This window comes from Dermacentor andersoni, chromosome 6, assembly GCF_023375885.2.
Source record: "Dermacentor andersoni chromosome 6, qqDerAnde1_hic_scaffold, whole genome shotgun sequence".
Lineage (NCBI taxonomy): Eukaryota > Metazoa > Arthropoda > Arachnida > Ixodida > Ixodidae > Dermacentor > Dermacentor andersoni.
The window spans coordinates 11,795,581-11,811,467 of NC_092819.1; the positions used below are offsets into that span (position 1 = coordinate 11,795,581).

General features: G+C 45.5%; 1 protein-coding gene across 4 annotated transcripts in view; it reads left to right on the forward strand.

Annotated features, from left to right (window-relative positions):
* LOC126521224 (plexin-B-like) overlaps positions 1–15,887 on the forward strand; it is a 487,065-nt gene that overhangs the window by 315,636 nt on the left and 155,542 nt on the right. For 2 of the 4 annotated variants that reach the window (XM_055065821.2, XM_055065822.2), the window contains 2 exons: positions 8,620–8,752; positions 14,965–15,550. In XM_055065821.2, coding sequence (XP_054921796.1) covers positions 15,137–15,550 — 414 coding nt within the window. In that variant the 5' untranslated portion in view covers positions 8,620–8,752; positions 14,965–15,136. The remainder of the gene's footprint in view (positions 1–8,619; positions 8,753–14,964; positions 15,551–15,887) is intronic. The other 2 variants (XM_055065820.2, XM_050169853.3) reach the window with 1 other exon arrangement.

Here is a 15,887-nt window from a genome sequence, read left to right on the forward strand (position 1 = left end):
CTACTACACTTTAAATGCGCGAGAACGATGCCGGTGCATCCAAAATATTTGATAGCGCCTGCCGCTTAGATATTTCGTGGTTGCCTTAGGTTGGCCGTGCACGAGCATACGCCCTTATGCTTCGTTTTACTCCCTACGCCAAGCGATCAGACAGTGAGCTGGTTTATCATTTAATGCTGGCAATATAGCGACATCGGTTTTCTTTGTTGAATTAAAACCGATATAAGCAAAATAGTTCACAACACACACCGCGACTGATAATGTGCGTACGCCATGGCTGATAAAGCGCGTCACATTTTCGCGCCCCAAGACATCCTTCAGCCTATTGTAGTTACCGATGCACCGAAAGGCTTCCCTGACGACCTTATATGAACGGACATGGCGTAAATTTTACAAAGTACGATTTAAAACATCTCGAAATCGTTCCGCAGCATGCGGCAGCAATACTTTCAAGCAGCGCTGCGCCGGATCGCCCAAGCCAGAGAGGAGGAAAGGCTCTCCGCACGCCCTATCCTCCTCGCCCTATGAAAAGGTCTATACCTACCGAGAAATTTGTCCGTTACGTTAGACAATGAATGGCTCACAGCCACGTAAGGTAGAGGCTACAAGCGCTCAGCACAGTGAAGCGAACAGTGCATACATTCATAGAAATCACCCATACAACACAGAGAACAGCATACGTTCCAGTAAAGAGCAAGCTCAAAACAAGCACCCTAACTAACAATAAAGCGTTGCCTACCCCCTCAGAAAATCTAGTGGTAGTTTTGCAACAGCTTCCCTAAATTAACCATAATTCACCTTAATTAACACAAAACGTTGTGGGTTTGACCCCCGCCAAAAATCAAGGGTTAGAGTACCTTAATTAGCTATATATTAATGAACTATGACTAATTAACTTCCCCTTAGTTAATACCAATGATCGTGGGTTCAAGTGCCGTAATGACCTGTATTTTAATTAAACCCGCCTTATCATGTTCGCTATCGAACATGATAGGCGAACGACCGATGAGGGTTGATAATGGTTTGTACTGGTCGGGTGAAGTTCTATAACATTGATGACACCGGGCTGCATGGAGATGAGCAAGTGACACAAAGCTTACGCATACGTAGACAACTACCAGATGAGCTTCTGTATGAACTTCATATGTATGTCACTTATTCGTTGAAGGCGCACTTACGCATGTAAGCAGCGGAGTGGGGTCATGTGTTTCAGCTCTTGATTTATTGCTACAGAGAGTTTTGAAGTGTTGTGCTGCTAATAAATTGAAAGTCATGCTTACAGGACGTTTCTGCTACTTCATGACAGAAAAAAAAATTGCGTAACAGATCAACTGCTTTTTGCATGTGCTGACCGACTGATACCATGAGTTGTTTGTTGACGCAAAAAAGAAAAAAAATCACCGCCCCAGCGGTCCGTACAGATGGTTAAGCAGCGAAGCTGGAACGTGCAACCCCGGTGTTTATCACTGGGTTAACCCCGATGTTTAGTTAACCGACGGCTTAGTAGCCTGCCCGATCCTGGGTACGCCATTGCTACTTGCGCTCGGCTGCACTAGCCTGTTCTTGTGCCCGGGCTGAGGCATCGGCAAGGCGTAGATGAGCTCGTTCCCGGTTCTGTTCGCGGCGTTGCTGATCGAAAGCTGCCTGCTCTTCAGGAGTGCGTATGACTAACGCCCCTAAATAAAATAAAGGTAGCGCCATCGCATCTCTCCTCCTCCTGGACCGGCGTTGGATCCCCCTACCTGAACTAGCAGACGCGTTCTCCACGCGTCTCACTTCAACGCTAAGCGGCGAGAGCACAAAGGACGAAGTTATATCAACAGTCGACACTCTTTGCCGGCATCGCAGGTAAATTTCAAGGCACAGTCTGCGCGGTGAAGCCGCCGCCCGAGTACGATTGGTCACGGTTCATAACGGTTTGACCCGGATGGATGAGGCGCCAAAGAGTGACAACGCCCTATAGGCACGTCACCAGCGTACCTGTTTGCCCACGTACCATCACCGCTTCGTAACGTACGGCGATACACTCAAAAGGTGCTGTTCGCATACATTTAGGCCAAACAAAGACAACGCCATGGAATGTACGACTGAGTCGACAAAAAAGCACGTGCTTTTGAAGACGACCTGATTGAAGTCGGGCACGAAAGTTGTAAACAAACGCAGCGCGAACATGTGGTACTTAAGAGGGCGAAAAACTAATGAAGCCGTATACAACGAGTGGCAGCATACGAGATTAGTGATGAGGGAAGAATCGCTCGCTTACCTCACAGACCCGGGACTATTGCGTTAGGTTGAACCAGCTCGGCTGATTCTTTGAAGTCAGACCGTCCCCCGTGCCGCGTCTCGCTTGACAGATGGAATGCGGAATAGTCGCCTGCTGGCCCTTTCACTTGTGCTGCACCCGAAGACAGAGCTACGCGACATCGCGAACGCGATGCCGCATTGCTGATGACAAACAAAGAGCAAATTCAACAGTTTTACGTAGCTTCAAGCAACATTCTTCAAGATGCTTATACCCTATGACCATATAAATCTGGGTTTTGATAAGTAACGTGATTTCGCTCTTTGTGTCTTTTCGTATACATAAAACAAAAAATAATGTCCCGTAATGTAAAATGTAATATATATACTAAAGTGAGCGAAACAACATATATAGGGAATCTAACAATAATGAAAGGGAAAGGAAAAGGAAAGGAAGTAAAAACCAGTGTGAAACGTCGCATACAATTTCGCGCGTTGTCCAGATCTAATTTACGACGCGCCTCCCCCCACTTAACAGTGCGTTCGCACTCGCCTGGAGTCCAGCTAAACATGTGGGTAGTTCTTTAGCTCTGCATGTTCTCATTACCAACGATGAAGCCCCGATGTCAAAGGACTTCGTTTCATAATGCCGGATTCATTCATCACATTTTGCGAGCGCCCTTGGGCAACGAACTTGAGTGACGCAACTATCATCTGCTTCGTTTTAGTTATTTATCTTTAACAACCCACGCGTCCGTGCAGCGTTCAAGTTACGCGCACGTGGCAATGTGGACAACCGAAGTTACCGTCGAAGCGCGTGACGCGTTGTCCACCTAATTGCCGCCCGCGACTAGCACAACGTGCCGTAACTCTATTCCCTAATTCACATCAGCGCCGGTGTCGCAAGCACTGGCGCTGCGCGTTCCCACTTGCGCCCAACGCGCCACTGTGCAACTCGAGCCGACGCTGGCCGTGAACGATTGTCGCCCCTTCGGGGCATACATTTCTCCTTCTGCGCTTACTCCCAGTGCCACTCATGCATTAAGGTTTCATGTCAAAGTATACCTGCGCCATTTTCTGCTTATTCTTTGACCAAAAGTCGGCGCGGCTGCTGGCTTTTCGTCACAGCACGCGCAGGCTTTCAGTTACGAGAACGTCCTAGCGCAAATAGGGGTCATTGTGCCCGGGACACAGTGCCGGTTACGTTACCTGAACAGGAGGCAGTGCAATTCGTTATCGCTTCTGAAAGAAAAAAGAACACAGGGATTGAGGTGGTGCCCTTTCTCGCTAAAAGCGTGCAACGCTGCCACAAGGTACGGCGTGCCGGGGGATGGTTATTACGCATTACAGAGGAAGCGAAAGGAAAGAAGAAACAGCGCAGACTTGCGCGACCACGCAAATATACCTTTTGTTACGTTGTAGCTGCTGGTTAGTGTGTAATCTATTCGCTGATTTCTAAAACTTTTCAGTTATTTGTTTTTCGTCATCATTAACACTTTTCTTGTACTCAGGATAGAGGATGACGGAACAGATTTATGTGCTATACGCAGGAATGATGTTCACTTAGGTGTTAGAATTGATGGTTTGACAAGTTGGTGATGCATGAGCAGCGAGAACAAGGACGAGACGGAAAGTAAGGATGGCACAGCGCTGTACGCGAGTGAGTGCGCTCTCGTAGAAATTTATTGATATATGCATGTTCGCACTCTTGATTTGGCTAACGTCAAAGCGATCCTCCAGAGCGCTGCACGGTTCTGAGATATCGGGAAAGAAAGAAAAGATAGCCGACAGAACAAAGGACAGGGAAAATCGGTTTGCAAGAGCCGACATCGCGCGTGCTTGAAGCGACGCCCGCGCCCTCTGCAGCGAACGTGCCATGCTTGCCGAGCCGCAGCTCTTGGGCGTGCGTTGCGCAAATCCGGCGATGCGACAAAACCGTGCGCTTTCATTTTGCGCGGGCAACATAGGCGCGCCAGCGGGGTGATAAAAACCACTATGGCTAATGGGTTCCCGAGGCTACAGTTTCCGTCGGCGAACAGTTCCCGCAAGACGGTTTGCTTCAAGTAACTCCAATCCTCTCTCGGCGGCGTCCTTTAAGCGTGTGTGCGTCTTTCTGGGGCCGTAGAAAAAAGAAAGAGTAAGTGGGCGAGTGTTGCGCCTCCAAGGTGCGCATCCTATCTGCGAACAGTGTGTCACTTCGATTTTTCCTTGCCTGCAGCAGCAGCGACCAGCCCGCATCCTTCTGTAGCGCTCGAAAGACCGTCCGAAGAGGCCTACCGCTCGCTTCTCTTCCAGGGCTCTTCCCTGAATCGACTTCCTTTTCATTTGTATTTCATTCGCGCTCCTTCAAATGCCGTTACTTGCTTGAACGTATATACATCCCGTTGATCAGCACAATAGACGGGGCTGCGCAAACACACGGGCAAACCATTGGAGGTTTTACGACTCGGAACGTACTTATAGGCTTATTTCGCCAGAAAAAGTATTGCAGCTATTCCCGCTTCGCTGCGAGTACCGGGACATGGGGGAAAAATCAGCGGCGGGGCCACGAAATAAAGCAAATAAATAAAAATAAACAAAAGAAACACACACACGCCGATATGCCTGGTTCTTGGAGAAGATAGCGCTTTTAACGGAGTCGTTTCCCGTCTAGGAAATTCGAAGCTGCCGCGGAAACGCCCAGCCACACTTCAGAGGAAAACCATCATTGTGTTTTATGGCCATCGGCAGCGGTTATTCTCTGCAATGCCCGGCGCTAGGAAAAAAAAAAAAAAAGGAGGGCAAACTGGGAAAGCGAAGGCAAACCCTGCTCAGTTTGCATTATCACGCCTCGCTGCCTTGGCCCTCGCCATAGCCGGGGTAATGGACACAGGGTGGCGCTATGAAGGAGCTGTTTGTTACTGTAAACAGCGCAATTTATCGCCCGATGCTGACGCAATTGGAATAGATGCAAGCGCACGCATCCCCAACCGCCGTTATTCACTTATCTCTCTCCACATGTTCCCTCGTTGTAAGCTCGGATTATTATTTCTCCTCTGTTTACCGATTGCGTTCATTCCGCATTCTACTGATAAATATAACATGCCCGACGAGGCTGCACGCGACCCTTGTCAATGCTTCACAAGCGAGTATTGTTTACGAGGCTTTGTTAGCCGTAACGCGGGTGGCGCGAAGGAATATAGCCGTGAAGCATTAACCCTGCTTCAGCATTATTTTACGCGGACTATCCTTCTTGCTTCTCTGAAGTGGGCTTGTTTCGCTACATCGACAAGTGTCACGTCGCCTACATCGACAAGTGTTAGCGTCGTCTCGGAATGACCAACAGAACCGGGGTCACATTTACGGGCTTGTATATTGAACTACAAGAAGGCAAAATAAAATCGTGGAGGCGCTGTGTTTTCTAGCATGACCATAAAGACATTAAACTACTCCACTTGCTAGCGTAAATTGCCCATGCATACGCATGCTCTCTGACGGCAGTAAATATGGACAGGGTTGGCACATGACCATAGTGAGACGTACAAACCTATCTCAACCTCTATACTAAAGTTATACTACACGATCGCGGTGGCGTCATGCATATATACAGGGTGTCCCAGCTATCATGCACCGAGATTTCAAATAAAAAAGTCGCATCGTCCTACGGGAACAAGGTCGACTGCGTGCTGTTTCCAATTACTGAAAATCACTGTTAGCAATAGTGAGCACCAGTCGCAATATCGTTTTAGCAACATGTTAGGTATGCCAACTGGTCCTATCCTTTTCGTTGTATCTAACCAAGTAATAGGTTCTGTACGCCGGAAGCGACTATGTCTATGTCTACTCATTGTACAGTACATTCTATTGTTGTTACTGTTATAAAACACAAGTAGCCGTCACCATTATAGCTTGACTACATACCTCTCTTTTATTTTCCTTAAAAATGATTAAAATAAAGAAACAGTTTACCTTTACTCAGAGACTGTTTGATGGCCCGTGCCCGTGGGAGCGTAGTCACACGATATTCTTTTTTATACTTCGTGGGCTTTCTCAACTTAAAACAGCAAGCAAGGGAAGCCAACACAACAATTTAATTCATCATAAAGCCGTGCAGAGAAGTACGACAAAAAAGGGGAGGGGGGGAATCATTACGGTACGTGTATGTCAATACCTTTACACGATTGCCTTAGTGCTTTTTGCCGATTATGGAAGAACTACGCATGATCATATTGTTGTCAGCGCACTGAATAGGCCTGTCTGGGCACGCAAGACATGTTTGGCAATTTGCGCGGAGAATAATTAGCTTCGTAGCCAGTCTGTAGCTAATATCAACTACTTGCGTCAACTTTCGTGATCCGCTTCAAAAGTTTCAGACGGCAATCGCAGTATTGACCCTTAACTTGCGCTAGAACGAAAAATTTCACGGACACTTTAGACTACCAACGTCATCGTGCTTACGGTTTTTTATCAGCGCTGAACTTGATACAAACAGCGCGTTGCGCCGCTGTTTCTCGGTGCTCGCGCAGTGCATTCATGGATGTTTTCCGAAGTGGTCTCGTGCTCGAAAGACTCCATTTTAACGCCTTACGCCATACCCACATCACAGCGAGCGCTTGGAAGCACCAAAACGCTTTATTTTACGTCTCTTAATTGCATCCAGTCTGCCGTTTCATTGCTTTCATAGTTGCTTCAACTAATACTTCATCTCCCCGGGCCGTCATCTTAACGTTTCTCCCTACCTTATTCAGCCCGCCAGGGTCATTGCGAAAGTGATGGCACAAAGCAATCTACTCTTTTTTTAATATCCTTCTCCCATTCAGAAAACATGCATAGAACTATTACACGGCCGCCCCACCTCCTGAGCATAATAAAATACGATGCATCATGCTGTTGTCTGGCCGAGACGAAACTTGCACCAGCCATAAAATAAATAGCTTGGTATCCGCTGCTCACTGTTAAAAAAAATGTATGAACGAAACTAAAAAAGAGAGAGAGAGGAATATAGGAAGGCAGGGATGTTAACCAGTCAAGAGTTACCTTACGCTGGGGGAAGCGAGAAGGGGAAGAGAGAGAAGGGCGAGAGAAGGAGTAGATACGTGTACGGACAGTACTAGAGTGGCTTTAACTCATGAACAAAACTAACTTCAATAAATGCAGCTGATTTCAGTCGTAATTGCCTTCTCATTCTCATTCTCATTCATATATTTATGTCTCGCACATGCTGAAAAAACAAATGAAACAAAATCAAATTTTGTTACAGTAAACATTGAAAATATATTTCTTCACATTTTTTGGCTAAAGGTGTTAAGCGCTGTTGTGAAGAATATTCAGCTATAATTTCGTACAGTAGCTGATTGCGCTGAAGCAAGCAAAATGTAAGGGTGATGACGAAACCTTTATGAGAAACTCCACCGTCAAAACCATTATGGAGGCTTTCAAGCCCGAGAAATGGTTCACATATAGATGGAGACATGCAATCACCAACAGTGGTCGCGAGGAAGCGAAGCTTCAGACTGCATAGCCACTGTTTGGAAAAAAGGACTTGCCTTAGTCTAGGCAATGACTACTTGCCTTGGCGGTGTTTATATGCATAGCTCACTCTCTCCAAAGGGGTGTGGAGCATAAGCGTGTACGAAAGAGGGGACCAAGGTTAAGACTAAATGAAGTAACAGCACATGGGCCAGGTCTAACGGGATGAACGGACGATTCGTCCGTTCGTTCTGTTTTTCATATACCATGCACTGTTACACCACTAAGTTATAACGTGTACAGAGAGAGAGAGAGAGAGAGTGAAAGCAAGGAGAGGTAGGGAGGTCTCCCACACGAGCGTCCGGTTTGCTACCCTACACGGGGAGTGAGGATACGGAAAATAGAAAGAGGAAAGGAAAGCTGCAGCGATGGAGCATGGCGAGGTCACAGTAGAATGCACAGCTGCACTACAATCGGTCACTGAGGCCAGTGTTCCGCAACAACTGCATTAAAGCACGAATAGTTTTCTGCGCCATCGGCGGATGGTGCCAGGGTCCAAGAATTTCTCTTTCGTAAAATGTTCTAGGCTCTAGAACAGCATGCACCAAGCCGCCCAATTTAGCCTCGTTTTTCAGTTTTAGGGGAAGACGGTATGTTCAAATGGAGGGATTAGTTATCAGCGTGAGGAATGTGTGCTCTGTGCTGAGAATTTTCTATGTAGGCCTGACGAAATAAAGAATGGCAAATAATTGTAAGATGAGGCGACGTTAGCCCAATGGGTCTATGTTTATTTCACAAAACAGGAAGTACGCTTTGGTTGGCCAAAGAACGAGAGACAAGAAATTCGTAGTAGAGAAAGATATCTGGTGAAATGTAAAAAGCGCATGTAGAAAAATCTTCGACCATAGCGAACTTTTTTTTTGTCACCAGATCCAGTGAGCATCGACGCTTGACAATGTATCAACTTGCCGCTCGTGGGAAACGATTCGACGTCTTCGCATTACGCCTGTGACGCTCTAACCAATTGAGCTACCGCGGCGCCGTTCCCCATCCACTTTCTTGGGTATGTATGTGTTACTACTAGAATTAATTTATCATTTATTAAATCCAATTAGTAAGCACAAGTGACTTCCCCTATGTTGTCCTTGGTGTCTTTGTTTGTTGGCGTCTGAGGATACTATATATATATATATATATATATATATATACATATATATATATATATACATATATATATATATACATTCTTAATGTGTAAGCTGAATAACAAGTATGCACGTGGATGCACCAACTAGCCCCGTCTGTTACATTACTGGTAGTGTCCAACGCAATATTCAGTTTACGGGTTAAGAATATATACGTTCATAGTTGTCCTGAGCTGCATTTGCTCGGAAAGAAAGGACAGAAGCCTCGACCGGACATTCTAGTTACATTTTTCTGTGAGCGCTTGTGTATCCCTATGCACTAAACTAATGGGTCGTTTCACATATCACCCTTGTCACCTAAAGTGCAAGGCGAATGGCCAGGCAAGCGTCTCCAGCATCCATTCAATAATATTTCACTCTCTGCCTCTCAGAGATCCAATGCCGTGGTACGGAGAGGGTCAGTAACAGCAAATAACTGAAATAAAGACGAATTGCGGTTGGATGAGAGCTGGCAACGCGTTTAAGAAGCGTTGTAACGGGCCTACAAAACACGGCAGTGGCCTGGAGAGGCTGGCTGTGTATGCGAGAAACACGCCGTCAAGTCGATGCGCGTTTTACGTGAGCCGAAGATAAATAAGATGCAGGAGGGGAACGGCCCCTAAAGAGGCGCAGCTGTGTAAACGAGATCACACGCAGCAACAGCATCCTGGCCGAGAACGCCAAGACATAGCGGGAATTGGCAAAAGTGTAGCCACGTTTGGCGCAATGGCTGGACTGGCTTTCGATCGGGTATTAAAAATGCATCAGTCGTTCGAAACAATAGCAGCTGTTTCGTGCAATACAAGCAAAGAAAAAAGAGGGACGGAAAACTCGATCTGCGGTTCCCCGTTATTCTGAGCGGCGCCTTTTGATTCTCGCACTTTCTCTCCTGCAAGGAGTTTCGTCTTGCTCCCAACAAAAACGGCACTTGGGTCCCTGCTGGCGCGCTTTTCTTTCAGCCTTCTGTCTTTCTTTCGTTTCACATCACTGACTCTTCAAATTGACAACAGTCTGTGCAAACTGTTCTTTTTTATTTGTATAAAAATTTGTAAGGCAGTACAAAGGCAGCAAAAGGATGACGTGTTACTGAAAAGGCCGACAGTGTGACAAGTTTGCACGCGGGAACAAGATGTCAGTGAGAGGCTGATGTGTTTCTCACTATGATATATAGAAGGTGAAAGCATACATTTAGCGAATTCGGTCTACATTGTGCGTCATGTCAGGATCAACGGAGGCGTATAGCCGCTTTATAGGAGCAGCCTTCAGAAGTTGATGTATGACTCAAGGCCATTCCATCTGAGAGAACATGGACTCATTGACAGCTAATGTATGGCTTTTCCAGACGGTGGCCTCGTCCCTTTTGCCTCGTATAAAAAAATTCGACCTTCGTAAAAAAAGTGGAATCGCTTTTTAGCCTTTGCTATACGGCAGTTCAATTTTTGCCTTGCGCCCTCAGCAGCCTCCTTTCAATCCGTTGTTTCCTAAGGTGCGCAAACAAGTTTCACTCGAACAGCGACCAAGATTGGTAAGTGCACATGAGCACGGGTAAATGAGAAAAACGGACTCCTTGTTTGATTTGCTCGAGGTGCCTCCGTACCAAAGGCATTTTTAGTGAGAGGACTTACATCCTGTTTAAAGAAAGGGCCAACTTAGGCAGAATTTCAACTTGTACAGTTACAACTACCATAACTATACTATCGTTATTAATATCCGCATAATTTAGTCGCTAGTAAGTAACTGAATAGTTTAAATAAACCATTAAAACGGTTTGTGCTTAGCCTTTGCCTGTTAGGCACGAGTTATTGAAAGGCATCTCCCCATAACACTTTGGAGTTCTCTAAGGGATCTGTTACTTACAAAGCCGAGCATTCCGAGTGGTCAAAGACTGGCGGGAGCATATTAGCAGAAAGGCGGTGTACTAAGCAGTGATGCATCAGCTACAAAGTACGCGAGGTGGACAAAGTTACTAGCAGAGGAAACAGCTGTCGCTAGATGATTTGTAAAGCTGATAAACTAAAGCTGGTTTTCCTGATGGGCCCGGACCATGTGACTGCACTGTGTTGACATTAGTGAACTTGTGTGACTGAACTTTGCGCACGTGTGTTCCTGAGTCGACTTTTTTTCAAGCTATTTTTTTATATACGTGGCCTTCTTTATTTAGGCATTTCTGTGCGAAAGGAATACCCTGGCGCCAATTGAAGGCGACAACAATTCCTAAGCCAAGGCTGCTGACTTGTACTCGTTGCCTTCTGCCCAAAACAGACTGTGGGTGCCTTTAAATGGCCGGTATTTCATAGCATTCGCAAGACACCAGTATAATTGCATGTAAATCTATTCCTTTATTGCTCATAATTTCTCAATTCTTTCCCCTTTGTAGTAAATGTTACTTTCAATATTCGTATCAATGAACACTTGACTGGCTGGAAAAGACGTTGGCCCAGTCGAAGTCCAGTCGACTGGCTAAAGAGTGGAATACACTGTCTCACAGTTGTACTTTGCTTAAGCGCTTCGCCAACTGTGATGCCTTATTGTTAAAAATGAAGCGCTAGAAATATTAGGGTAGAGGACTTTCGAGAGCATTCATGAATTGGTTTACGACATATGAGGTTTCTGGACGTGTGACGAACTCCTATAGCTCGCAATTTAGTACAATTCCTACCCCTACTCAAGTCATGATAGACATCAACGACAAAAGAACAATAAGTCAGGAAAGCAAACTATTTCACTTTAAGGGGTAAGATGCATTGTATAGTCGTTATAAAAAGTCAAACAGAAGATTTGTTAGTCATAAGGTTTAAATTGTTCTTGCAAGGGGCATAGCTTTGGTTCATCCAAATACATGAACATAACAAACTGTTATCATAGCACAACCCCTCCTATTTCTTGAATGAACTCGTAATATTACAGATAAATCTAAAGAACGGGGTTAATACTTCATTCTGTACACGACAATACCGAATACATTTGCCCATTAGTTACTTATAAAATAATTACCAGCATGAAAAGAAAAACTTGTAGTCATCTACGTTGGTCACGCGGTGTTCGGCGGAAAAACAAATTTCAATAAAATTGTAAAAGCTACACCATCTCAATAGATTTAAAAAGATAACATATAAGCACATCTCTTAGCAACAACAAAAACAACAGAGTGAAAAGGAGGCATCGATTTCATCTCATCGACTGAGCATTCGTTCTGATGGAGCGTGAGACACAAAACGCGCGCGTGTGGGGCATTGAGTTATCGAATAGAGCGTAGTTAACAGCTGCTTCATGGATTCGCCACTTTTGATGCGGCAAACATGTCACAGTTACCTGTCACCTCGCACTGCTCAAATACGAGGTTAGTGACCACGAGCCGCATTTTCAGTCATGACGTGAATGCGCATGACGCAAAACCTCCAGGTGGGGGGATCAAAGGACGTTTCCGAATTCATATGTACGATGAATCACTACTCAACTGCAGTGAAAACTCCTATTTCCCTTTTCCGTTTAGATCGAATAAATTGTCAATGTTATACTGATCAATGATGGAATGTGTATTTCGTGGAAAAGTAAAATACGCGTGTCTATTCCCATGGAGTCTGTAAAATTACTTCTGAATTTACTTTTGTTTCGAAAGGAAGGAAGGACTCACCGTGTGTGGAAATCCTGCAGTCTGTGGTTGGCATCGGCACATATATAACCTTTATTCTTTGTTTACATTTCGTATCAGACCAGATTTCACTGACAGAAAGAAGGGTGCAGTAACTAAAACAGAAATTTTGAATTGCAGCTGGCAGCGACATGGCATGGCACTTTTCCTCTCGGTTCATTCTAGGCAGAAAAGAGCAGCGCCTGTTGAAGTGTGTGCATTCTGCCCGCAAGAAAACGGTCGTCTACGCAGACGTGCCCTCGTCGTTTGCACGAGGGCATGTCTGACAGTTTTTAGCACTTCTGTAGCTGACTCATGGAGACGCAGTGCTTTCATTACAATTTTTTTGAACTTGCGTGCAGCCAATGGGTTGACGTTATATTCTCTGGGCATTGTATTGCGATATGTTTAATTTCAAACGCAGAAGCTAGTGGGACGGCGCGACCTTTCGGTGGGGGGTGACGTTAAGCACAAGTTATTGAATATCACCGAGCTGCTTATACTCTGGCCGAAGCTCGCCTCTCACGACAGTACAACGAGGAATTTAATAATTTCTTTTAAAGGAAAGCTTATTGAAGACCGTAGAGCTGTAGAAAATCTATAGAACGTTAACATGTAGCCTTGTAAGGACCTGCTTACAGGCATTCAAAACACTTCGCATTCAAACACATAGCACAAACAAATTGAAATGGGCGAAACACAGTTATTTATTAGGAATAATTTAGAATCATCGATTTGGAGTACATCTGCTGGAGGCGAGCCTGAGAAATACTCCAAATAAAAAAGAAAGACTAAATAATTAAAGTTGAATAACAAAAGGTCGTAGCTCTTTATAATTCCCACACATGAAACACTGATAGGAATTATAGTCGAATGGTAGATGTACACTAACACGCCTATGCAATATAGTGAGCGCTAATACATTGAACACACAGCCAACAATTCATTGCTTGTACAACAGTTAATAGCTTAGCATACTCAAACTTTCTTTTAAAGCTCATTCAACAACTCTGTTTACACTAATACCGTATATACTCGACTAAGGTCCGCTCTAGTCTAAAGGCCGCACCCCCACTTTGGAAGGCAATATTTTGGGAAAAAATTCAAAACCTCCCGCCAGAAAGCAATCAAGTTCCGCTGCCGCTAGATGACGCCAGCTGCTTTTCCGTCGACGCCACTCGGGCCGGCGCCACCACGTCATTGTATCTTTGTGTGGAGCGACGTCTCGGCTGTGTTGGCAGTGTTTCCAGCAAGTTCGGTGGCATTTCGCCTCTAGAGAAGGAAGTCCCGTTTAGGTCCGTAAAACAAAATTATTAAACTGTTTATAAAATGTCATTTTCGCCTCTCCTACCAGTTGCGGAAACAGTAAAAACTTCTCACGGGCCGTCATCGGCCTGATTCTTGTAAGGGCCGCGCCCAGCCAAAATTCTAAAAAAAAAAAGTTCGGCCCTTACACGAGTACATAAGGTATTCTTGACCTCTTCCACTTCTTTTCTATGTGTAAAATAATAAAGTAATAAGATACGTGTGCCCCGTGTCGTTTCTACCCGTCGCAGCCAAACATTAATCACAGGTAACTCTAGTTCTGCACATCTACAGAGGGAAGTACGCACATTGGCCGTTGCATCCGTGGGGGACGAATTGCATAAACATTTTCTATGTTCTTTCTCTGTTTGTCACTTGCGGTTGAATAGTCAGAACAGTCGATTGTTACCGTAAATGGACATATGACAAACTAATTGTGGAAGCCCTGCATATATTTATATTAATTTCTTGCTGTTAAATTCATCGTATTACATGTTATCGCATAGAATACAAGCGTAGTGTAAATAATTGTATCTTAATGTCAATATAATGAGTATTATTAACTTGTTTCGTATTGTGTGCCTTCTGGCATAGCTAACTTAAAGCTATCATGACGTAGAAAGTATATTGCCGTGATCGAATGGATGTGGCGTCAGATCCAATAATTTCTCCCCGCCTGGCTGTCTATCATGGGCAAGTATTGCATTCCTGGCAGCCAATAAACTACCCAACACTGTAAATTCAAATATTATTCGTCGAAATGAAAATGCTCCAAGTTCGGCGTCTTTCACTGAAGTAGCATCCACCACTGTGTAGACAGGCGGCTCCATGTTTTCTTAAAGTCGTTCTTCTACGCATTTTCTTTTTTATCAGACCATTTATCTACCGTTGTTTCTACCGGGTCTATCAAAATAAAAGGCTTTGCTGTGCATTGTGTATCACAGTTGTTTTCCTTGTTTAATTACCTGCATGGATGTCACGAGAAAATAAGAGAAATAATTCAAGGAAAATATGAGAAGACTCACCGCTGTGCCGTTCTACCAGCTAAAGTGAGAAAAGAAAAGATATACAGGAACAATGCTTTATATTTTAATGGCTCTGTTATTTAAGGAGTTGACTTCTACAGTTCCCGCTGCTGTTTCTACTCGTTCGCAGGTCGCGCAGCGGCAGGTCTCCACGGCCGAAACGCAGCAGACATCGAACCAGTTGTGACGATGTGTCCCTGCACCAGCCCTCGACAGTTAGGCGTCTCGGGCAAACCACCGGAGTGAATTACGGAGATCAAGTGACGCCTTCAACTGCACATCGGAGCAACCGCGCGGAAGAAATGCGCTCCGACGAGAATTCCGGCCGGCGAAGCGCGCGTCACGCACGCCGACCGTCACCCGCTTTCCTCCGGACAGCGATCGGCTCGGCGCTTGTCGCCTCCCTGGTCGCGGCGACCGTCGCTTCCGCGGCAGTATTGGCCCCGCCGGACCTGAAGAAGTCGTCACCGCCGCAGCAGCTGCGCAACGTGCTGGCGTCGTATACGACGTTCAACGAGACGGTGAACTTCACGCATTTCGTGGTGGACACAGGCACAGGGCGCGTCTACGTGGGCGCGACGAACTGGCTGTATCAGTTCAACGCATCCCTCGAGCTCGAGGCCTCAGTACAGACGGGACCCGTCGAGGACAGCGTGCTTTGCTCGCCCTCGGACTGCAGCGGTGTCGAAGCCGAACCGACAGACAACATAAACAAGGTAGTAGAAATCAGCTTTGCTGGTACCCGCAGAAACGCATTGGCGATTGAAAATTTTACCGTCAGCTTGATTTAAGCATAGTGACACAGAGAAGCGATTCGTAATGGCGAATTTCTCCAGTCACATAAAAACTGTTATTGTTCCGGGAATGGAATATCCGCGATCACCAGCTGGATGTAGCGTTGGCATTCATATCCGACATTTAACTAGGAGGCTAGCGGACTGCAGCATAAAGCCGAATTAATTGCAACCTGGGAGCGATGACAAAAAATGAAACATAAGCTAGATGAATTTTGGAAGCAGTCAGCGAGGAGTGGGCTTCGTGAAAACAATATTT